General features: G+C 42.2%; 1 protein-coding gene across 1 annotated transcript in view; it reads right to left on the bottom strand.

Moving 5' to 3' along the window:
- ptbp3 (polypyrimidine tract binding protein 3) overlaps positions 1 to 25,598 on the bottom strand; it is a 54,545-nt gene that overhangs the window by 6,036 nt on the left and 22,911 nt on the right. Inside the window, exons 2-13 of the mRNA XM_053515737.1 lie at positions 24,322 to 24,397; positions 18,779 to 18,948; positions 15,771 to 15,917; positions 15,060 to 15,221; positions 12,930 to 13,040; positions 8,587 to 8,758; positions 6,096 to 6,170; positions 4,720 to 4,859; positions 3,004 to 3,037; positions 1,214 to 1,306; positions 871 to 1,087; positions 215 to 292 (exon numbers count right to left, since the gene is read on the bottom strand). Coding sequence (XP_053371712.1) covers positions 215 to 292; positions 871 to 1,087; positions 1,214 to 1,306; positions 3,004 to 3,037; positions 4,720 to 4,859; positions 6,096 to 6,170; positions 8,587 to 8,758; positions 12,930 to 13,040; positions 15,060 to 15,221; positions 15,771 to 15,917; positions 18,779 to 18,948; positions 24,322 to 24,346 — 1,424 coding nt within the window. The 5' untranslated portion in view covers positions 24,347 to 24,397. The remainder of the gene's footprint in view (positions 1 to 214; positions 293 to 870; positions 1,088 to 1,213; positions 1,307 to 3,003; positions 3,038 to 4,719; positions 4,860 to 6,095; positions 6,171 to 8,586; positions 8,759 to 12,929; positions 13,041 to 15,059; positions 15,222 to 15,770; positions 15,918 to 18,778; positions 18,949 to 24,321; positions 24,398 to 25,598) is intronic.

The following is a 25,598-nucleotide window of genomic DNA, read 5'->3' as shown; positions in this document are numbered from 1 at the left end:
GAGAGAAGAGAGAAAGAGAAAGAAAAAGAGAGGAGAGAGAGAAGAAAAGGGGAGAGAGAGAAGAAAGAGAGAGAGAGAGGGGAGGAGAAGGGAGAGAGAAGAGAGAGAGAGAGAGAGAGAGCGCATGCACACAGATCTAAAGAAACCTAAAGAACAGAACGAGCAGTTAATCTTCACTCTGTAAAGTTCAGACGAATTTAAAATAAAAACTTACTGGAAAAATTTGAAAGCTTTCACGTTGTATCCTGAACCGGAGAACAGGTCCTTCAGCATGTCGTCTCCGATAGACGGCCTGGAAAAGTTCAAACGGAAAAAGTTCGTTCTGGTGTTTAATTTGATTTTAAATGATCAATAATCTCAGTTCACCGGTTAATTATATTCATAGTTCTCTTGCACCTTTGGACACCAAACATTAACTTTTCTCTTATTTAACACCAATGTTTTTTTATTTTATAAATAACACAGTAGCCTTTGCTACATTTTTGCACATCACATGACCTTATCAAATAAACATGACGTATATATTTTATAGAACAAATAAACAGGCACACAAAGGCAAAGCTGTGTGAATGATGATTGAACTACATTTGTAAAGAAGGAGCTTACATTTAAAGCTTGTTGTTACATATTTACACTCAATTATTTACTTAAAAAGTAATAAATCGAATCAAACAAATAAAAAAGTTTTTATGAATTTTTTTACGAAGGCAATAATCACACAAGCACTGACTAGATTAATCACAAGCTCCCATGTAACACACACGTCACCATGCACTTTGTTGTTTAATTATTTTTCTGTGTTTCTGCTTGCGTGTGTGCGTGTGTGTGCGTGTGTGTGCGTGTGTGCGTGTGTGTGCACATGTCACTAACGGGATGTTAGAAAGGTGCAGCGTAGCTGATGGAGGGAATATGTTCTGGAAGTTTTTGGAGCCGGGCTTCTTGAAGCGGTGCAGCGGGCTGCTGCTGAAGTCTTTGGTCAGGCCCTGATCCTCCTGACCCTCGCGGGGAAGCTGCACCGTCTGGTGTTTAGAGATGGTGACGCGCATCACCCTGCCGTACAGACGCTGCCCGTTCAGGTGACTCATCGCTGAGAACAAACACAACCGTGTCAAAGGGTTCAAAGGAATAAATACATCGGGAGAAAAGAATGAGGAAGTGTATTAACGACGTTCGTCAGCGTCCACGTGGACGTCACACACACACACACACACACCGAGCTGGGCCTGGGTCGGATCCGCCATCTGCACCAGCGCGTTCTCTTTCTTATTGAACAGAATCTTAACTCTGTGAACATCTCCATACACTCCTGCACACACAAGAGACAAGATCTGATATTAATATACACCACACACACACAGTCTTAACCAAGTGTGTCAAAAGTATTTACACCCCTTAACCCTTCCCACATTCTGTCATGTTCCAACCACAAACGTAGATGTATTTTACTGGGATTTTATGTGACAGACCAAAACAACGTGACAGAGAATCATGAAGCGGAAGGAAAGCGGTTAATAAATGTTTTTCAGAATTATTTACAAATAAAAACCTGGATTTGTATTCAGCCCTCTTTACTCCAACACCTCTACCTAAACTCCAGTGGAACCTAATCAGTAATTAGAGTTCACGTGTGTGTAATTTAGTCTCAGTATAGTAGAATCTCACTGGGCTTCATGATGCTGCGTCTGCATTAATGTTCGGTAATGGGCTTCACAGAGCAGCCGTATTTATACTGGGATTAAGTTACACACAGGTGGACGTTGGCTAATTAGGCGACTTCCTTCTGCTTAACAATCCGGTGCCACTTTGTGTCGGTCGGGTAAATAAAATCCAGATAAAGCACTTTCACGTTTGTGGCTGTAACCTGACAAAATGTGGAAAAGTTCAAGAGGTCAAAGTCCAGAACTGCAGAAAGTTCGTTAAGAGGCCTTATAGCACAGCAAGAGGCCCGGAAATAATGCAACAGGAAATAAAAATATTAATATTAATGTCAAACCTGGAGAATAAAAAATCCATCAGCCTGGTGTTTGGGCTGTACCGAGGCTATCCGAGTCCGACTTTCTCTCTCATGTATTTTACAAAATGACTCGGAACATTTCACTCACCATTAGTGCATAAAATCTCACCGTTCAAATCACATGTCCGTGATATTCTAATGTTTACACTTTATTTAATTAATACAGAAACCTTATATCGCCCTTTCACTCATTAAATTCACAAAAAAATATATAATAATAATAACAATAATAATAATAATAATAATGCCACTATCCACTGATGAATGCTAATTAGCTGAAGTGTGCTACATTATTGCTATGATGCTAAACTTCATCAAATCTGATGGAATTTTTCCAGATTATTGCAGAGAATTACTGCAGATTGTCAAGGACGGCTAGCGCTAACATTAGCACATGGTTTAGCGCATTCTTCCAAGATTTTAGGAGATTTTCAATTACATACATTTATTTTATATTTTCACTCTACATTTCTGCATTAGAATAATTCAGATTATATTACTATAGTGGTATAAAAAATGTGTTATAGAAAATTGAATGAGATTTTATTTACTGCATTGTTTATTCCTGGCGTTGTATTTGTTAGTGTATTGTGTTTACAAGATATCTTTTGCATGTTAATACACTTGTGAGGGCTTTTGTACACACACACACACACACACACACACACACACGTCTCTACTGCTTTATTAAACTCACAGGAGTCGCAGTGAGGAACATTTTCGGACATATCATTCAGACGATCTGGCTAAGGCAGCCGCTGACATTTATTAAAGTGTGAGGACAATAAACATGTGTACGAGTGAGTGCGTGTGTGTGTACGAGTGAGTGCGTGTGTGTGTTTTTATTTGATGGACATTGGCGTCCTGTATCAGTAAACCTTGTGCCAGCCTTGGTGATGAAACAGCTCCTCGCTCTCCTCGGCCGCGCCGCCTTCATAAAAACAACCCTCAACAAATCTGATTCAGGCGAGTGATAAAATTGTTCTTACCGAATAAGATGAAGAGCCCGTGTGGTGATATACTCTACAGAACGGGACAGAATGACAGTTAGGGGAGTTTAGGCAGCAGCATGCAGAAGTTGTAAAATTAAAGATCTATGAACCTTAAAAAATAGTTTATTCAGCATTAAAGCTGCTCGTTCATGCACCTGCTCTCGCCTGCACCTCTCACTGCTCACGTTCCACAAAGTTTAAATGTTAATATCGTGATACAAATGCGTAAAACATATCAGGAGCAAGGCGAGATATTAAAAAACTTTCACACAAATTTACTTTTCTCACCCTGAGGCTAGTCATTGTCCTCTAACAGCATGCTCAAGTGTTTTATTCCTCTTACACAACAGCAGTTTGTCAATAATTACAATCATTAATGAATGATGAATTTTCATTCGTTTATATTTAAGGTCCACAAAACTAGTTCAGGTTCTTTCTTTTTTCTCTGTCATGAAGTTGCCAAGTTAAAATGTTATTAACATTACAGTCAGAGAGAGTGGGAGAAAGAGAGAGGGAGAGAGAGAGGGAGAAAGAGAGAGTGGGAGAAAGAGAGGGAGAGAGGGAGAGGGAGAAAGAGGGAGAGAGGGAGAGGGAGAAAGAGGGAGAGAGTGAGAGAGAGAGGGAGAAAGAGGGAGAGAGTGAGAGAGAGAGGGAGAGAGAGGGGGGGAGAGAGAGAGAGGGAGAAAGAGAGAGTGGGAGAAAGAGGGAGAGAGAGGGAGAGAGGGAGAGGGAGAAAGAGGGAGAGAGGGAGAGGGAGAAAGAGGGAGAGAAAGGGAGAAAGAGGGAGAGAGTGAGAGAGAGAGGGAGAAAGAGGGAGAGAGTGAGAGAGAGAGGGAGAGAGAGGGGGGGAGAGAGAGAGAGGGAGAAAGAGAGAGTGGGAGAAAGAGGGAGAGAGAGGGAGAGAGGGAGAGGGAGAAAGAGGGAGAGAGAGGGAGAAAGAGAACGAGGGAGAGAGAGGGAGAAAGAGAGAGTGGGAGAAAGAGAGAGGGAGAGAGTGAGAGAGGGAGAGAGAGAGGGAGGGAGAGAGGGAGAGAGAGACAGAGGGAGAAAGAGGGAGAGAGAGAGAGAGTGAGAAAGAGGGAGGGAGGGAGAGAGTGAGAAAGAGGGAGGGAGGGAGAGAGAGAGAGAGAGAGAGGGAGAGAGTGAGGGAGAGAGTGAAAGAGGGGGAGAGAGAGAGAGAGAGAGAGAGAGAGAGAGGGAGAGAGTGAGGGAGAGAGAGAGAGAGAGAAAGTAAGAGAGAGAGAGAGAGAGAGAGAGAGAAAGAGGGAGAGAGTGAGGGAGAGAGTGAAAGAGGGGGAGAGAGAGAGAGAGAGGGAGAGAGTGAGAGGGGGGGAGAGAGAGAGAGAGAGAGAGGGAGGGAGAGAGAGAGAGAGGGGGATAGGGAAAGGGGGAGAGAGAGAGAGAGGGGGGGAGAGAGGGAGAGAGGGAGAGGGGGGGAGAGAGAGAGAGAGAGGGAGAGGGAGAGGGAGAGAGAGAGAGAGGGAGAGAGAGGGAGGGAGAGAAAGAGAGAGGGAGAGAGAGGGAGGGAGAGAAAGAGAGAGAGAGAGAGAGAGGGAGAGAGAGAGAGAGAGTGAGGGAGAGAGTGAGAGAGAGGGAGGGAGAGAGTGAGAGAGAGGGAGAGAGAGAGTGAGAGGGAGAGAGAGAGTGAGAGAGAGAGAGAGGTGCACGGTTTAAAAGGAAGACGAGGGTGAGACTGGGGGCGGAGTCACTCACATCAGGGTTGAGGTTGGAGACGAGGAGAACAGAATGGAGGGCTGTGGGGGGCATGCCATGGATGGCCATCCGCCCGGCTACCGCTGAGGGGGGGATGGTGAGGGGTCCGAGAGCACCGGGCATCGCCTGCATGGAGAGACCTGCGAGACGGACACGCCCATCACAACAACGCCACAACACGGTGTATAAAACAGTGGACCGAAACCAATCATGATCTTCAGTTCGGGTGTAAAATGAAGCTCTGATGTCGTTTCTGGATGATGATCAGGTGCATCATGGCTCAGGTCCGAGAACATTTCAGGGAATTTATTAATAAACAACAGGAGGAGGAGGAGGAGTAAAAAGAGGAAGAAACTTACTGTCCTTTCAGGAATGTAATAAACATGTAAACACTGCACCTTTAAAACCAGCAAATATTTATTCTTCTTTAAAAAAAAATTTTTCCCACACATTTTACTTCTTTGTTATCACTATTTCCTTTCACTCTTTAGTAAATGTAGTTTTGTGCAAAAATTGTTAAGATTAAACAAAAAACGATGTTTAATAAAGTCTAGCACAAGCCTGTGGTTTTAACAGCATGCTTTAACATTTTATAAACAGATATTTTAAAGCAAGTAGTTTATAATCACACATCACATCATCATCATCATACGACGGGTCCAGGATATAAAACATTCTGCCGTTACTGTATTAGAGCATTCGCGTCCACACCACCCTTATGAACAGATATTATAATGCATCATAAGGGCATGCACTGGTGCTTTAGGAACTATAACGCATGCAGCTATGATCAGGGTCATGACCTTTGTCATTCCACTAAACAAACTCAAACGACTCGAGTCGTGTACGACATCAGGTGTAATTAATGTGAAATTTGTTTGTTTGTTTGTTTGCATTAGGATTTATTGCCATATCAGCTTCTCATGGCAGATTCATATCTAATATTAAGCTGGTTTATTTAAACCAATTTTATATTATGTTATAATGTAAGTAATTTAGAGAGTTGTGAGAAATACAGCCCTGAATTTATACAGAAAGTTAGACACAAAAGACACAAACTGTTCAGGATATTCGATTTATCGCTGATCAATAACCAATTCTATACAGTAAACGATTCACGCTCATGCTGTTAAACCCTGATTTAGAGTCTGGAACAATCGTTACACACGACCACAGACTCGATCTGAAGACGTGTTCGTGCCAGAGGCTCTGAGTGTTAGCGCTGTACGTCCAGATCCGATCGCTCGGCCTCAACAGGAGCGTGAGGACTACGGCAGGAACTTTATTATGTGGGGAAGAGTTGAGTGGGTGGAGTTTTCATGAGGAAACAGTAGAGAGAGAGAGAGAGAGAGAATGTGTGTGTGTGTGCGTTTTACCTGCAGCCTGAGGGAAACCAACAGGAGCGAAACCAGCCGCTCCAGCGTATGGTGAAGAGATGATCCCTGGAGCACCTACACACACACACACACACACACACACATTGAGATCTTTGTGCTGATGTCATACCCAGGTTCAGTATCAGGCTGATATCAGCCACATTGACGAAAGCAATCAAAAATTCGAAGAAGAAGATAAATTCCTGTCCTGCTCTAAACATCTGGATTTAAGACATTTAGGAGAAATAATATTTTTTGGGCCGGGGGAAGAAAACTGCGAACATTTACATACAATATAAACTCAATATACTGTTAGTGTTGTTACTATTTCCGTTAGTAGTGATGATATATTTAAGTGTTAAATATATTTAAGTATTTTAATTTGATTAGTCAGAATATATATTATATACTGTATATACTGATAGACACGTCACGCCTCGGTTTCAGTTTCATTATCAAAGGAAAGAAAATTAACTGATATTTGGAAAAGGTTTGCAAATTATAGTTTTATTTTCTTAATATAAAATTTTCCTTATTATTGTTATTCTTGTTGTTATTCATCTTCGTATAGTTCATTAAGTATGTTCTATATTAGATGTGCCGGAACCCTCACTCACGTGGGACACGCTCACAAGCTCGTACTGAAAAATGTACAGCGCCATCTGTAGAACTTTGTGATGAACTACTGAAGGGCCGACTGCCTCCAAACAAAGCCTGTGTGTTACTTAAGTTAATACATCTGTGAAAACCACATTAAAATTCCTTCAGTTGTTTTTCTGTGATGCGGCACAAACAAACAGACGAACGCCATCGTGACGTGTCTGTTACTCATCTTACTTCCCACCAGATTCTCCAAAGTACAGACACGCCCACTTTACAGGTTCATTATATATAGATTATTCTTTATGAAATATCCATGTTTTGTTGGTTTGAATAATAAATTTCCGCTGGTTTGGATGTGATGTGTGAAATTAACAATTTATTCCAAAAGGATTATGAATTAATACCAGAGCCGCGCAATTCATCACAAAAACTTAAATGGTGATGTGGACCAGTGCAAATTAATGGATCATAAAAAGCTGCAGTTTATTACAGGTAATACACACACACACACACACACACACACACACACACACACACAAATGTTGAGTTTGTCAATAATAAATGTACGGCTGTAAAAAAATAAGTGAAGTAAAAAAGCGATAAATATCAGCAAACATCCTCATAATGAGATTGATTGTGTTGTTATTTGCCGTTGGGCCGAATAAACGTTTAAATACTAAACGGTGCATTTAATTGTTTTTTTATCAAATGGCGCAGCCCTAATAAATAAGATATTTCCCCTCAGAATCAGCTCTCTACATATTTTGTAATTTTCATTTTTCACTGTTTGTGAATGACGCGCTAGTCGAAGCGTCGCACGCGGCTGGAAAACGCGCTAATAAAAGGACAATCTCGAAATGTTTTACTGCGGCTCGACGTCACCGAGTTCACCGACGGTCCTGAGTACACACAGGGCAGATTAATCTGGCCAGATTTATACGCTGGCATCACACACACACACACACACACACACACACACACACACACACACACACACACACAGCTTATCAGCAGCTACAGCACCTGTTCCCTTCAGACAGCATTCGTGATTTACAGGGTCTCAGACAAGAGCTGAGGGATTTACAGTACCACCTCTACCATAAAAACACACACACACACACACAATCTATTCTCATGCTGTTTTCCAGCCCACTCAGACCCTCATTCAGTGTGTGAAGACCAGAGATAAGGCCATGTCTCTGCTTTTTCAGTGTGTGTGTGTGTGTGTGTGTGTGTGTGTCTGTGTCAGTTTCAGAAGGCAGTGGGTGAGAAAGAACATTTCCATCATCGCTGCCAGATGGAGAAGGAATCAGAACAGCAGAGTGAAACTCACATCGCTGCCAGAACCTTCCCGAGTGAGAACCACAGAACCCCTGCGTGACTCTAGAACCCCAACGTCTCCATATTTATACTATAAGTTTTACGGCCGGTCATGTGACCCGGTCACATCAGAGAGCCATCAGGATGTCTATAAGGAGAATATTCTGTGACGTTTGGTGTGAATGCGGACAGCAGGAGAAAGAGAGTGTGTGTATGTGTGTGTGTGTGTGTGTGTGTGTGTGTGTGTGTGTGTATGAGAGAGAGAGAACAGAAGCTAAGGTGTTGGCGAGGACGACGTCTACTGTTGGTGATTATTTATCCTCCACCACACAGAGAGCTGATGTTTAACCTGCCGAGTTAAAACACCAACACGCTGAGGATGAGGATGAGGAAGAAACGAGCAGAGCAGGACAGCAGAGGAAGAGAGGGAGGGGGAGGAGACACAAACGAGGATAGAGATGGAGGGAGAAGAAAAAGAGGAGCAGAATAGAGAGAGAGAGTGTGAGTGTGTGATGGTGACTGCGAGTGTGTGTGTGTGTGTGTGTGTGTGCGAGTGCGAGTGTGTTACCGAACGCGGCCATGGTGGGCTCCAGTGTGGGCTGTCCGTCTCCTGAAGGCAGGTCGAGTCGTGTGAAGTCGCGGCTCTTGTCGTTGTTGTATTTGACGTTGAGGCTGGTGAGTTTGGAGAACTCGATACGCAGCGTGCAGCAGGCGTTATAAATGTTCTGTCCATCTAAAGTCTGACACACACACACACACACACACACAATTCAATCAGATGTGATTACAAACCCTCTTTACCATAATTGTACATTTTGCTGAGAGTGGTGTGTGTTTATTAGGAAACACGGAATAACTATTGATAATAAAAAAAATAAATGAATGTGACTGATTGAGGCATGTTTTTTTTGGGAGCGTAGACTTTTAAACGTTGTTTTACAGAAGAGTGAGATTTCTAATGAAACTCTTAAGAGTCTGTTTAAAGTTTCTAACATTTGAGTCTTAAATGTTTAAAGTAGAGACAATAAAGTAGAAAATAACCGTGTGTGTGTGTGTGTGTGTGGCTTTACTGCTACAGAAGTGAAGGGGGGGCATTTACTTTTCCTCTCTGCCGTTGGTGTCAGTACCGACTCACTGCTTCATTAAACCTGCAGATCTTCATTTGCATCCCGCTGATTAAAATCTCCAAGGAAGCATTACACAACACTCGATCGTAATGATCTCATCACTTGTCCTAATTATCTTCTTCATTACATAACGACACCTTTTTGTTGTTTTTTTCCCCTCCTGTAATGCCGCGCTCTAAACATCTGTTCCACACAAAGCCTTAATTAATCGCTTTTAACTATTTCACCTCGTTAATCCGCCTCCAGATGGTGCGTTTTCAGCTGGGGTTTAGATTTCTCCCTCACTGCGTCTCACCAGAGGACGACTAACTCCGACAGCCTGTGTGACGGCGCGTCCCTGCGTCTGATCTCACGCCGAAGATCCTCCACTACAATCTGCTCACATCATCAGTCAGAGTGATCCGGAGATCAGCTCGCACAGAGACGGCCCAAAGTCTCAGTCGAGGGTTTTACAGTCGGGAGTAACGTTCACTGTTCTGTTCTTATAGATTGTCTTTTATATTTTATTCCAGAGTTAAAGTTACAGATTTTAGTTTTAGTCTGGAGTTTTTGTTTGCAGCTTAGGCTATAAATAGTTTGTGTTAATCTGGTTTAATTTTAAGAGTTTTAGTATAAAAGCATGTAAACAGTTGAAACCAGATATTCACATAAACCTTAGAAAATAATTTTTTTTCTTTACTGTCAAACAATAAATCAGAGACAACTTTATCTGTTTCAGATCAATAAATATTAACATTTTTTGCATTTGTTAAATGTCAGAAACGAGCGAGGGGGAATTTAATGGAATTTTTTTAATTACTTTCATCAGTCAAAAATGTACACACACTTGTAGAATTGTCCCGAAACTGTTTCACTTGGGCCAGATGTTTCTATCCTTCCACAAGTTAGTTTCTTTCTACAATAGTTTGCTGGAATTTTGGCCCAGTCCTCTCAACAGAACTGGTGTAACTGGGTCAGGTCTGTAGGCCTTCTTCCCCACAGTCGCCCTTTCAGTGACGCCCACGAACCTCCTATGGGATTAAGATCAGGGCTGTGTGATGACGCTCCAATACCTTGACTTTGTTTTCTTTTTGTCACAATAAACTCAGTGTATGTAAACGTCTGACGTGGATGAAAGTGATCAGAAAAACACATAAAAACTCTCCCTTTGTTTGATTCTGACATTTAACAAATTCAATTAAATATTTATTGATATTAAACAGAAAAAGTTAACTCTTATATACTGTAATGTTTGACAGTAAAGAAGAAAAAAAAAGTTTGTGTTTATTTTCCTGAAGTATACGTGAATATCTGGTTTCAACTGGAGCTGTAGTCCAGAATGTGAGTCTAGACCTTTGTTCTTGTTACTTGTTTACAGTTTAGAGCTGTTTAGCCTAATTTTAAAGAGATGTTTTTAGCCTAGAAGTTTTACAGCTCTAAAAACCTTAGACCTTAAGCCTAGGCCTAGAGTATTTACAGTTTAAATATAAATGACTTAAAGGTTTAGTCTAAAGCATTCACATTTGTGGTCCAGATTGTTTAGTTTAGGTTGAGTTTATCTAGAGGTTTAACCTGCAATATTTTACTTTTAAACTGAAAATTTCATTTTAATTGTTTAGGCTAGAGGGTTTTTTTTTTTTAGAAATAAAAAAAATACTTTCAAGTGTTTTACAATTTTAGTCTATTGTTTTAACTATTAAATATTAATCTTAAGTATTTATAGCTTTTATTTCTTTTTTTTTTTTGAATATTATATTTTTATTTTTTAACCAACACAGAACAATACAAAAAAGCAACAACAACTATAAAGACAAAGAAGGAAAGACAAAAAAAAAAAAAAAAAAAGGGATTTTAAAACCATTGTTACATCAGTTCCTCCAGCTTTATACATAGGTTAACAATGTTATGCATATATTTCTGGGCCAGTGGGCACGGGCAATTAAATGATCTTACATACCATGAAAAGGTCATTACTTCAAACTACTATCCTTGACACTTGACAGGTAACTGAAAAAGGGTTCCCAGGTGGATTCGAAGTCAGCAATGCTATCAGAAAGATTGTGTCTAAGTCTCTCTAAATGCAAAGTGCTAGAGAGTTCAGAAAGCCAGGATTTAAAAAGTGGTTTTGATGCCTTTTTCCATAAACAAAGAATAATTTTTTTAGCTACCACCATTCCATATTGGACAGCTTTTTTAATTTGATGACTGAACCCACGAAGTGAGTCAGACCAACCAAAAACAGCAATTGCTGGATCAGGCTCAAGAGTACAAGAATAAGCCTTAGAGTAGAATCTGAAAATTTCGCTCCAAAACTCAAAGTTTTGGGCATGACCAAAAAAGATGTCCCAAGGATCCCTCTGCAGATTCACATTTGTTACAGTTAGAGGAGATGGAGGGGTAGAATTTGTTAAGCTTAACCCGAGAATAATGAAGCCGATGTAAGCTTTCATTTATTTACAGCTTAAGTCTGGACTTATTTTTTACTATTTTAGACTAACAACTTTCTAAGAGATTTAGTTTATTATTAAATGCAAAAAGTGCCTTTTTTATTTACAATGCTTTCTGTTAATACACTGATTACGATCCAGTCACTGACAATATCTGTGTATTTCAGTAACAGGGTGTGTTAGAACTTTATCATCCTATCCGTGTTTTGTGTGTGTGTGTGTGTGTGTGTGTGTGTGTGTGTGTGTGAGAGATGGAGAAATATCACACTTTTTTTTTTTTTACTTCTATCATAAAACTCAACAGCAAAGACAAACAAATCTACACAATTAATCCTCTAGAGAACATCTGGAACACGTGACACCTGTAGGTGAGCGAGAACGGTTTGGGCCATCAGGTGATGATTTATAAAAAACAAACAAACAAACAGTGGTTTATTTCCCTCTCTAAAGGTGGAGCAGCTGGAGATGCCAGTCCTGCCTGTGGGGTCTCTTGAGGGGCGAAAACGTCAGAAGATCAGACTTAAGTTTTAAAACGATTAATTAAACCGTGTGAAAAGTCGCAGAGCAGAGCAGCGAGAGGCAGCATGTAAACCTGTGATTTACAGCTACTGTAGTGTCAGAGCGGATGATATAGAAAATTAATCAACACCAGAGAGGGAGAGAGAGGGGGGGGGGGGAGAGAGAGAGAGAGAGGGAGGGGGGGGAGAGAGAAAACTCTTCCTTCTCTCTGATTTAGCTGCTGTAGCGTTTTGTTTTTCTTCCCTTTACTTCCTGTCTCTCCCTGATAATTTGAGAAAAAGAGGATTTTAAAGCTCCGCCTCCTGCGGTAATATGAACAAACGTGTCCTTTGTGCAGCGAGGCAACGCGACATGGCAGCAGCACAATAGATAACACGCACAGACCAGGGGAGTAATTACGCACACGCCGCCTTTTTTCCCTTCCTCTCACAGCTTCAATGGCGTTCATTAGATATCCTCAGCACTGACAAATTAATCACGGGGGTGAGGGAATCGTGCAGGACGGGTCTCATTCAGAGGAGGAGGAGGAGGAGGAGGAGGAGGAGGAGCGTACAGATGCAGAAGGCTGATGGATTTTCAGGCCCAGGATAAATCAGCCTGTAAACCTGAGCTGAAGCCTCAGTGATGGACGATGAGACTCGGATTAAGGACAGGGTCGGGTGATAAACCACAGAGGCCCGGCGTCAGGAACGACCACGGCATATAAACCCACAAAAAACATCTGAAAAATGCGCTCCAGATGCTCCACTTTCCTCTTGACACGTGTAACAGCTCCTGCATAATCAGTCAGTACAGTGACAGGAGAATAAATCGAGAAAATAAACCCTTTCAGGACTGACCAGTTTGGCGTGGTGCGCGTTTATGGGATCTGAGTATTGTAGCAAAGCCTGGAACTGGTTATTCTTGGTGAACGTGATGATCTTCAGGACAGTTCCAAACTTAGAGAAGATCTACAGCCAGGCAGAAGAGAAACACAAAACAAAAATAGCTTTATATACTGTATGTACTGTATGCATGTAATTATGTACAAAATCATTTAGTATTTTTATATATACTGTAACTTAAAAATAAATGAATAACATTACAGGAGAATATATTCACAGTCGTAAAGAAAAAAAAAATATAGTACAAGACAGACCAGTTTTCAGGTGGAAACAAAAACCCTAATGTACGCTCCTGGGATTTGCATAAAAATAGAAAGGAGTGAGTGTGACAACGTTACCAGAAGAACTCATATCCTCCAGCACGCTCAGTAAAACCTAACAGCTGTGTTACTTATAGTACGGTGCAAAAGTATTGGCAAAATGACAAATGACAAAAATATGGCATAAGAAAAAGATGCTTTTGAAAACATTTCTGCATGAAGAAAACTTCTATAAGTTGATGTGAAAAATCAGGAGCTTTAGACAGAGATTTGTTCAGTTTTATAAGAAAACAGGAGCGTACATTAGGTGTTTTAGGTTTCCATCTAAAAACTGTCCTGTCTTGTACTATACACTGTATTTTTCGTTACAGCCATGCATATATTCTCCTGTTATGTTATTTATTTATACATTTTGTAGTTATATATGGAAATACTGAATGATTTTGCACAAAATGATGCAGACATGATAAACACGTATAACAAAATTGATACAGCAAATAATATGGTGCCTAAGACTTTTGCACAGTACTGTATATAGTACTAAGTTTCAGAGCAAGCAGAGCTGCTTTTAACTGATTCTCAAACAGACTTCAGACTTCACACCGTTTAGAAAATCGTATCTCACAAAACATGAAAATAAACTAATAATCCAGAAGGTCTGGTTATGTTGATTTAATAAACAAAAGTATGGACGGAAGGTGTGGCTTAAATGTTGTTGATGACGTGAGCTTGTGTAACGAGCAGCTCAGAGACGATTCCCATTCACGTCTCTTATCTGGAACGGGACAGGCTTAGAAAACAATGCCTTCGGACTTGTTTATCTCTCTATTTAAAAAGAGAACAACAAAGGGGAGGGTCTAATGTATACAGTACAGGTATTGCATCATCCCGTATCACTTGCATGCAGGTCTGATAGCCGACATCCTAAAGTCTTCAGGTTTGTAATAAACGCTGTACGTGTGGTGATAAATTTTGACTGCATTCATTTTAACAGCACTAACGTTCATTGTCTGATTCGTCTCTTAAACCGGTCCTATGCGGTGGGTACGGAAAATAATCAGACGCCCTTAAATTTTTCACTCTTTGTTATATTGCAGCTATTTGATAAAAAGTTTTTTTTCTCTCATTAATGTACACACAGCACCCCATATTGACAGAAAAACACAGAATTGTTGACATTTTTGCAGATTTATTAAAAAAGAAATGTTACTGTATGTTACTAAAAGTTATAAACAATAATAAAAGTTTAATAAACAATGAAATACTGTGTGACTTGTGTTGCCATAATGTAAAAAGACGTAATTTTTTTACTGCCAGTTTTATGCTCCAGTCCAGTAGGGGGCGGTATTGCACCAGGGGCAGAAAAACTCATAAGAAGAAATGAAAATAAGGAAACGATCTCGCAAACTGAGTAATTTTAAACATATTTGCAAAAGCGGTATGAAATTGTCGATTTAAAACTATTTAACATTAGTGAATCGATTCTGAATTAAAATCTGACCCGTCTACACAATAAATCAAATCGACACAACAGGCAAAACATCAATTCACTTAAATAATTGATTTAATCACACCGCTCTAATATTTCCTTTTTCGTGATTGTTCTATAAAAGCTGAACTCCTATAAGAGACACATTAATCTTTGATTTAATGCCCAGATCGTTTACACGTGACTGTTGCAGGATTGTGGTAATTCAGATGGATTTTTTCAGAAGGATTTTTTTTTTTTTTGGCTTTAATTTCTTTCCTCATATTTAAGAAGCTGAGTTCCCATCACCTACAGGACTAAAGGTGAACACAGCCGTGTTCGTGGAGGTGGTCATACCTGGTGAAGCACTTCCAGAGAAACCGGGTAGAAGAGATTTTCCACAATGATGCGCAGGACCGGACTCTGCCCGGGCATCATGCTGCTGTCGCTGGCCGACGCCGAGTGCGTCATGTTCCCAGAATGCATGGCGTTAACGGCCTGCAGGGTGGCCTGGGTTCTCTGTAGGGCAATTTACAACGCTGTCAGTTTTAAACAATAATTCCTTAAGCACACCAACACGCACACGAATGCATACATACACACACACACACACACACACACACGCAAACATCTCTAGCCAAGGCTCAGCCTGGAGACAATTTATGAACTTACTCTAAATTAATTTTAAACAGAACCGCAAACAGAATCTAAACATGAACACATGCGCTGTGATGGAAATGCTAAAATGTCATGGTGTGGATTTAACATTCTCAGACGATGAGTCACACACACACACACACACACACACACACACACACACACACACACACACACACACACACACACACACACACACTCGCTCAATCAATTCCACCCCATTGTCCTTTGGTCACTCCAGATTTATGCAAATCTAGTCGGCAGCTCGCTGCACATCCCCTCGGCCAATCACATCGCCTAATTGCCCTCTGGGACGGAATCAAAAGGAGGCTGTCGTTGCAACCGAAGCCACTCGTTACCATGGCGACTGTGTGCAGAGGGTAAAGGTCAGAGCTAATGCACGGTCCTCACCCCTTGGTTGGGCAGGTTGTCTGTCTTCAGCTCGCGGTGGTTGGAGTACTGGATGTAGACGGGCTGGTTGCGGACGTGCGGCGTGGCCGTGGTGTAGTAGTTCACCATAGTGATCGCTGCTTCCTCAGAAGCCATTTCTATAAAAGCCTGGGGAGGAAAAAAGGAACTAAAGTTTGCTTTTAGAGTAAATTAACAAAAAGCCTTTAAGTTTTCATCATGATTACAAGAAACCGCATTAATGGGGAGAACTGTGACGTGAAATGCTTTTAAATACAATATAAATCTCAACTTTATTACACTTTTAATTCTCTACAGGATTTTTAGTTCTCCCGGATGTGAGCAGATTTTTTTTTTATTCTCTATCTATAAATCTTTTCATCTCCAGATTCACACTAACTTTTAACCGGAAAGTGGGTGTATAAACTTTTTAGCAATGTAATTTAATACATACACACACACACACACATATATACATACACACATACATACAGTGAAACCTTGGATTACGAGTAACATGGTTTGCGAGTGTTCCGCAAGATGAGCGAAGATTTTTTTAAATAAATTTTGACTTGGAAAACGAACAAGTCTTGGTTCACGAGTACAGAGTATCATGTATCACGCATGCGCTTCTTGTTTTGCATTTTGTGATCACAACTGAGCCAATTGTTTTTCTCTCTCTTGCGCTGTGGAATTGTGGGTAATCGTCTCCCCTGCTGGGTCTTCGTGCGCGTCTCTTACTGGTATAATCAACATCTATGCACACGTGTACCGTTTACTATAACACTGTACAACTGTGTGTACAACGTGTGTAAAGCAAAAGCAAGTCTCATTAGAGAGGTTAAAGATCCATTTTCTCTCTCTGTATCAGCCTGCTCTTTGTGTCTGTGTGTGCACGCATGTCATTGAACTTAACTAAACAGAGAAATTATGGAAACCTAAATTATTTGTTCCACAGCCCATAAAAATAAACTGTGTTTAAGACCTTTACCCTCTGCACACAGTTGCCATGGTGACACTTATTGGGGCACAATTGTTGGGATTTATTTTTACTTTTGTAAAGGTAAGTGTAGGTCAATTTGTCTTATTTTTACTTAATATTTTGTGTTAATTATATTTTATGTATTTATTTTTGTGGGCTGTGGAACAAATAATTTAGGTTTCCATAATTTCTTATAAGAAAATCCACTTTGGTTTATGAGTGTTTTGGAATAAGAGCCCGCTTCTGGAATAAATTATGCTTGTAATCCGAGGTTCCACTGTATGTGTGTGTGTGTGTGTGTGTGTGTGTGTACATATATATTATATACACACACAAACACTCACCTAAAGGATTATTAGGAACACCACACTAATACGGTGTTTGACCGCCTTTTGCCTTCAGAACTGCCTTAATTCTAAGTGGCATTGATTCAACAAGGTGCTGAAAGCATTCTTTAGAAATGTTGGCCCATATTAATAGTGTGGCGTGGGCGGGGTTTCGTTTGGGAACCATCATGCTTTGCGGGAGGGATTGTTATGTTGTCACCATGTTGGGGAAAGGTGTTTGAATTAGTGGGTTTTGGCCAGGTTGTGTGTGTGAGTTAGAACGTGTGTCTTATGTTTGTGACTGTGATTGTGAATGTGCCGTTGTGTTGGAAACCAATTAAAGTACTCCCAGCCATTGCATTGGGCAGCCTGGAAGCTCACTTGTCTCTCCAAGTTCCTGCTTAGCGGTAAAAACGCTACAATAGGATAGCATCTTGCAGTTGATGGAGATTTGTGGGATGCACATCCAGGGCACGAAGCTCCCGTTCCACCACATCCCAAAGATGCTCTATTGGGTTGAGATCTGGTGACTGTGGGGGCCATTTTAGTACAGTGAACTCATTGTCATGTTCAAGAGACCAATTTGAAATGATTGGAGCTTTGTGACATGGTGCATTATCCTGCTGGAAGTAGCCATCAGAGGATGGGTACATGGTGGTCATAAAGGGATGGACATGGTCAAAAACAATGCTCAGGTAGCCTGTGGCATTTAAACCATGCCCAATTGGCACTAAGGGGTCTAAAGTGTGCCAAGAAAACATCCCTCACACCATTACACCACCACCACCAGCCTGCACAGTGGTAACAAGGCATGATGGATCCATGTTCTCATTCTGTTTACGCCAAATTCTGACTCTACCATTTGAACGTCTCAACAGAAATCGAGACTCATCAGACCAGGCAACATTTTTACAGTCTTCAACTGTCCAATTTTAGTAAGTTCGTGCAAATTGTAGCCTCTTTTTCCTACTTGTAGGCAAGATGAGTGGTACCTGGTGGGGTTTTCTGCTGCTGTAGCCCATCCGCCTCAAGGTTGTGCGTGTTGTGGCTTCACACATGCTTTTCTGCATACCTTGGTTGTAACGAATGGTTATTTCAGTCGAAGTTCCTCTTCTATCAGCTTGAATCAGTGGGCCCACTCTCCTCTGACCTCTAGCATCAACAAGGCATTTTCGCCCACAGGACTGCTGCATACTGGATGTTTTTCCCTTTTCACACCATTATTTGTAAACCCTAGAAATGGTTGTGCGTGAAAATCCCAGTAACTGAGCAGATTGTGAAATACTCAGACCGGCCCGTCTGGCACCAACAACCATGCCACGCTCAAAATTCCTTAAATCACCTTTCTTTCCCATTCTGACATTCAGTTTGGAGTTCAGGAGATTGTCTTGACCAGGACCACACCCCTAAATGCATTGAAGCAACTGCCATGTGATTGGTTGATTAGATAATTGCATTAATGAGAAATTGAACAGGTGTTCCTAATAATCCTTTAGGTGTTCCTAATAATCCTTTAGGATATATTATATACACACACACACACACAAACACAATATATACATTTTATATATCTATACATATATATATATAAAATAAATGTAGCACAACATTAACAGATACAGCATTAGAAGTGGTGATGATGAAGGTCTGTGGTAGTAGTGTGTGTGAAGCGGTGTCTCACACACTCTCAGGTAAACACACACCTGGTTTTTGCTTTTGAGCATCAACAGGTTGGTGACTTTGCCAAACGGGATTCCTAATGAGATGACCTCGGCCTCGGAAACCTCGATGGGAACTTTACGGACGTGAAGGACACGAGAGGGGCCACAGGGCGGTCGGTCTCCTTTATACTTTGTGCTCTCGTTGCCATTAGCTGCAAAAAAAGAGATTAATAAAGTATCAGTGGTGATTCAGTGATTAACACCATATGACATGGGATCAAACATATGATCTGTGTGTGTGTGTGTGTGTGTGTGTGTGTGAGAGAGAGAAAGAGATAGTAAGTGTGTGTCTTATTATATTGAATGCAAAACAGAAAAAAAAAAGAAACGAAAAAATAAGAGAAGTGAATAACAGAATCACACTCCAGTACAGAACCAGATGGAAAGAGTAAAAATGCTGAATGTATAGAAACACAAACAGCAACTCACTAAAACACACAAACATGCTGAAACGCCCAAACACATCCAAACCTGCACGATGAAACACAAACAAATGCAAAAATGCACCGAAACTTATCAAAATGCGGTGAAACTCTGAACCAGCAAAACAAAATGTCTGAAACACCCAGAAACACCTACACGCTGGGAAACACCAAAACACCCCCGAAACACCAAAACTCTCCGAAACGCTCAGAAACATCAGCACTTATATTCCTCTACAGGATGTTTAGTTCTCCCGGATGTAAACAGATTTTTGTAAATCTGTCTATAAATCTTTTCATCTCCAGATTTATGTTTGTATAAGCAGTTTTCCTGATTCACACTAACGTTTAATCACAAAGTGGGTGTATAAACTTTTTAGCATTGTAATAATATCTATCTATCCCTCTATCATATGTATATATATATTTCAAGTCGGCTTTTATTGTCATTCCCAGCATGTACAGTTCAGTAGACAGAGAAACGAGACAACGTTCCAGGACCATCAGGAGAGATACAACACAACTCTACTGGAAGCAGCTCGTTAACTAAGAGACCTAATTAGCTGACTACCTCCGATATGAAATTTACATTTTTTATTTTAAGGTTAACCTAAAACTTCTTATATACAAAAAAGAGACAACAATAGACAACAAAGAGTGACTGGAACTCCTGAAAACTCATCACATCAATCAGTGGGTGTGTGTTACCCAGAAAGACTCTAACAGGAGAGAGAGAGAGAGAGAGAGAGAGGGGGGGGGGATGGGTGTCGGGACACTAATACTGATCTAAAGAACGCGTTGGGAACGGTCCCCCTCCCACAGCGTTAGGTCACGAGACGAGTTTCCAGGAGAACTGAAGAAGGAGCAACAGGAAGGTCAGGGTTCTCTCTGAGCTCGCTCTCATCTTCTCCACTTACAGAACCACAGCGCCGTCCAAAGGCTCGTCTTCTGCTCCTGAGTCTAACACTCATTAAACACAACATTCAACTCTATACAGCAAGCAGATCCACTGTGTGAAACACACACACACGACACACACACACACACACACACAGAGAGATAAAGTCCCCGTGCTGGAGAGTTTCTAAAAACAGGGACACTCTCTTAAAATACTATGGAGTGGACATATGGGTCAACTCCTGTGTGTGGGCACACACACACACATACACACACACATATACACACACACACACACACACACACACAGAATACAGTACTAATCCCTTCAGTGAGATGAGGCCAAGAGGAGCACCGACTCACAAAGGAAAGTGCTGAGGTCAGCAGGACGCAGGCCAAATTCACACAGCGCAGGAGACGACTCGGTGCGCATCACTAAACTCTGGGTACGTGTGTGTGTGTGTGTCTGTGTAACAGTGCGCAACAGTGAGCATCACTAAAAAGTAATTTTCCATCAGGCACAGAAATCTCTGTGTGTGTGTGTGTGTGTGTGTGTGTGTGTGTGTGTGTGTGTGTACTTGAAATAATCCCATTTCTTTTTCGGTCATATTTGAATAAAATCATCTTATGAGATTCTGCTGTAGTCAACACACTCCGTGTCACCGCCTTCACCACAACTCAGGTTTATCTCGGCTCAGGAGAATGGAGCATGGACTGGACACGGTCCTGTAACGGTCCTGACGCCGTCCTGTAACGGTCCTGACGCCGTCCTGTAACGGTCCTGACACGACCCAACATCACATCCAGGTTCTAAGCTCCAGACGCTGAAGCTCGTGCTACTCTGGGGATCAGGAGGATGACGGTGTTTGCACGCTGATCTGCTCGCAACATTTTGTGTTTAACATAAAAGGAAAATTCTGAGATGCAAATTCAGAGGCACGGGACGAAACCTGCTCTCCATCACCTCACCTCACCTCACGCTCCACCGGACTCGGCCGCAGGTCAGCTCTCTCCCTCCCTCTCCCTCTCCCTCCCTCCCTCCCTCCCTCCCTCCCTCTCCCTCCCCTCCCTCCCTCCCTCCCCTCCCTCCCCTCCCTCCCTCCCCCCCTCCCTCCCTCCCTCCCTCTCCCTCCCTCCCCCCCCTCCCTCCCTCCCTCCCTCTCCCTCCCCTCCCTCCCCTCCCTCCCTCCCTCCCTCCCTCCCCTCCCTCCCCTCCCTCCCTCCCCTCCCTCCCTCCCTCCCTCCCTCCCCTCCCTCTCCACACCCTGCACTTCTTCCTCATTTGCTCTTTAAACGTCAGTGAGAATAACAAAGCGGTGTGTTTGTACAGTACACATTTACATTCCTCATATTTCAACAACAAACAGGACACGCTCCCTCCCAGAAACCGTCTCACTATCGGCAACAAGAACGCTCAGGGAGAGGGAGATAGGACGGAGAGAAACAGAACAGAGAGAGAGAGAGAGAGAGAGAGAGAGAGAGAGAGAGAGAGAGAGAGAGAGAGAGAGAGAGAGAGAGAGAGAGAGGGAGAGAGAGAGGGAGAGAGAGAGAGAGAGAGGGAGAGAGAGAGAGAGAGAGAGAGAGAGAGAGAGAGAGGGAGAGAGAGAGAGAGAGAGGGAGAGAGAGAGAGAGAGAGAGAGAGAGAGAGAGGGAGAGAGAAAGAGAGAGAGAGGGAGAGAGAAAGAGAGAGAGCAGGCGGGGAAAATGAGCAGACGGCTGCCAAAAGAGCACAAGCTGTTATCATGTTCACAGAGAGCCATGAGACAATGAGCACGAGAGAAAGAAAATGAGAGACAGAATATCAGAGGAGAAGAGATAAAGGAGGTGAAGCAGAATCGGGGATAGAGAACAAGGCACACTGAGACAAAATGAAGGAGAATAAAAGACAGAGACAAAACGAGAGAGAGAGAGAGAGAATTTAAGATGGAACGAGATGCAGAAAGAGAAAAATATATTTTAAAAAAGCTACAGAGAGAGAGAGAGAGTGTCAGGAAGAGACTGTATAACAGACATGTAGAAAGACAGAATGAGACAGAATAATAAACAGAATACGAGACGAAGAGAGAGAGAGAAAAGTGTAACACACTCTAAGGACGTCTCTTCAAGCAAACGTATCTCGAACACACATCAGCTTCGTTACGTTTCACTTTTATTTGGTTAAAGAGCGAGTGAGTCATTTATTTTCCCTCTCAGTCGTGAACCCGTGCTGTTCCTGGAGACAGCTGTCCTGACACATCCCAGCAGCCCACCCATCCCTCTCTCTCTCCATCCCCTCCCCCAGCTCAGCTACAATGACCTGGCGTTGCCATGGCGACCGGACACATGACCTATCGAGGCATCTGGCTCCGGCACGGCGATTCGTCTCGTTTGTGCCGTTAACAAATCTCATTGTGAGGCTTTAATGCGATTAGAGCATCCATGGCTCTGAATCAGATACACCACCGGCTTCTCGAGAGGAAGCGGCTCGGAAGAAACACACACAGAAGAAAAGGAAAAAAAAAAAAACATCTGAACCTGATGACCGCGTTTCAAACATGACCAGCGATTCTAACTAAACTGACGAATGAACACGTCGCACATTTCCACCCCACATCCAACCCTGATCTCCAGCCGGAGCAGACGCAGGACGGCAGACGCAGGACGGCAGACGCAGGACGGCAGACGCAGGACGGCAGACGCAGGACGGCAGACGGACCGGACGAGTGGAGATCCACACGCCCGTTTACACCACATCGGAGTCCTGCGCTCTGATTGGTCAGGAGGTGTTGATTAATTCTCTATAACAGCAGCTGTGAGAGCTGTTCACAGGAAAACTGCGCTTATATCGTCTGAACCAGAGAGAAACGCCTTCACAGTAACATTAGTGGAAGGAGCCTCCAGTGTCAGTGCTCCGTAACGGTCAGGGGTAAAGCGGGAGTTTACGCTAATTAGCATTACACACACACACACACACACACACACACACACCAGTGTGTTTATTACATGAGCAGATCTGTGACATCGGCGTCTCTGACGTTGTATAAAACACCTTTAAACAGATAAACGGGTTTAAACACACCCTCAGTGGAAATAACACCAGGTTTATACATGTTTTAAATAAAGTGTGTGTGTGTGTGTGTGTGTGTGTACTGCGGGTTTTTCATTCCTTAGGTGGGTGTCAGTGGCACAGTGAGCAGACACAGGTCTCAAAGCCACGCCCCACACACACACACACACACGCACACGCACACGCACACGCACACGCACACACACACCCCTAAAGCTTAGTGATTCTTCAGGAAAAAAAGTTCGGAGAGAATGAGTGTGTTATTCTCGTGTTATATTATATTATTGTGTTATAAAGCATAGTTACAGCTTCTCCTCTGACTGTTACTATGGAAACGATAAGGTATCAGACGGGGTGCAGTATTATACACCTTCCGGAGTTCATGTTATAGAAAATTAATCAAACAACCAGAAGCGTAAACAGAATGTGATTCATATTTTCACAGATCAGACAACAAGAGAACCTCATGAATGTCCGACTGAAGCACACTCAGGGCGTCTAGACGTGCTATAATCAGGGACGTCTGCTACATGAACACACTCTCAGTGTCATACCGGACGACAGCGTCCTCGCTGTGATTTGGAAGACCACGAGCGTATTTGGGGTGAGAGAGACGTTTTGTCTCGCTGTGGATCTCAAGGTCTCGTCTGACTCCGTAAATAAAGTTGAGCAGAGACGAAGAGATGAAGGTCGGTACAGCTTTGCAAACGCAATAGGGTACACGAGGAAAGGGTAACAGTACACACACACACACACACACACGTCACTTCTCTGGGCTTTTGAAAAGCTGTGACGTGTTTAAACATCATTTAGCTTTTTCAGCTTTTAGTTTCCCAGGATTTCTAATCTTAACCAGAACAGCTTCTAAAACTACAAAGTGCACAAATTGAAATCTCATTAGCGCGACATGATGCTAATTATATTTCCACAGACTGTAAGCGAGCTGGGCCGAAGTCCTGATGTGAAAAGTGTGAAAGAACCAGACTGATGGAATTTCAACACATTTTTCCTCCAGAATGTGACGCATTTCTGAGTGTTCCGGTTATTTTTAGTTAAGCGGGCGGAGTTTCGGTTTTACACTTCGGGATTTGATTGGCTTGTGAAAAGTGGGTGGTCGAAAAGAAAGACTGAGAAAGAAAGAAGGGATCGGACCATCGTACCTGTGGATGGAGTGGAATTGCTCATGGTAGTATAACCACAGAGGAACGCAGAAGCGGCAGGCTCTTCAGATTATCACTGTAACGCAAAGAGAGAAAATTATTATTATTATTATTATTATTATTATTATAAGCAGATCTTTCAGATTCATCCTAGCAAAAATGACCAACACTCCCAGATGTCCCGGGACTCTCCGGCATATTCATAAGCGCATTAATAACCCCCGCAGTTCACGTACAAGACCCTGAAAACTCAGCAGCAGGGAGTGTAATAAACCAGAAATGTACAATACACTCAATTCTTTGATGTCACTCACACCTGCAGCTACATAAGAGATTAAATATTATACTGTAGAACTGATAGAAAAACACACAATTATTGAATATTGATTGAGGAGCATAAATTTCCCCACTTGTTCATCATCACACAGGAAGAACACAGGTTTAAACAGAAATAAAACACAAGCGGAAGCTCGGACCCGGAGAAGACCCGCGCGCAGACGTCTGCATCGTCTCACCACACAAACCCTGATTAAAAATTCTCAGTACTTCTGATTGAGCAGCTGCATTTGCACATCTGAAAAACATTTCCTCTTTGAGGTATTGTGGCCAGATCAATGTCGAACAACGTCTCGTGTTTAAACCTGGGTGAAGATTTGGGGAAATAAAGACGAACAGGCTATAAATCTTTTTCAGCTGATAAGCAGAATCAGACTTTTAAAGCAAACAAACTGGAAATAAAATCAACGAACCAAAGCAAATAATCTATTACACAAGAGAGAGAGAGAGAGACAAATAGAGACAGAGACAGACGAAGAGAGAGAAGGGGAGACAGAAAAAAGAGAGAAAGACAGAGGGAGAGAGACAGAAAGAGAGAGAGAGAGAGAAAGAGAGAAAGAAAAAGAGAGAGAGAGAGAGAAAGTAAACAGCTACATGGTGGAAGCATCATGTCTCCGTCTCTGAACAACACAGACAGATCAGAAACGCGGGACAGCGGGTGCGGATGATTAATCTCAGGCCTGGAGACGGCGGCGTCTCTGCTCCGCACGCTGCAGTTTAACGCTCCTGAAACACAAACCTGCGGCTCTGATCTTTATGTTCGTGTCTCTTACAGAATTCCAGAAACATACGTGAAATAAAAACGTCTCATAAAAGGTATCATGATGTTTTTATTTTATAGATCAATTACAATTACCCGTAGCTCATCCTGTACTACTCGTTTTCCCTGCTGTAAGCTCCGCCCCAAGGAGGCGTGTCTTGCTATGCGCTACCAACTGGTT

Source organism: Clarias gariepinus, chromosome 17 (genome assembly GCF_024256425.1).
Source record: "Clarias gariepinus isolate MV-2021 ecotype Netherlands chromosome 17, CGAR_prim_01v2, whole genome shotgun sequence".
Taxonomy (NCBI): Eukaryota; Metazoa; Chordata; class Actinopteri; order Siluriformes; family Clariidae; genus Clarias; species Clarias gariepinus.
This window is presented reverse-complemented; position numbering and strand designations above follow the sequence as displayed.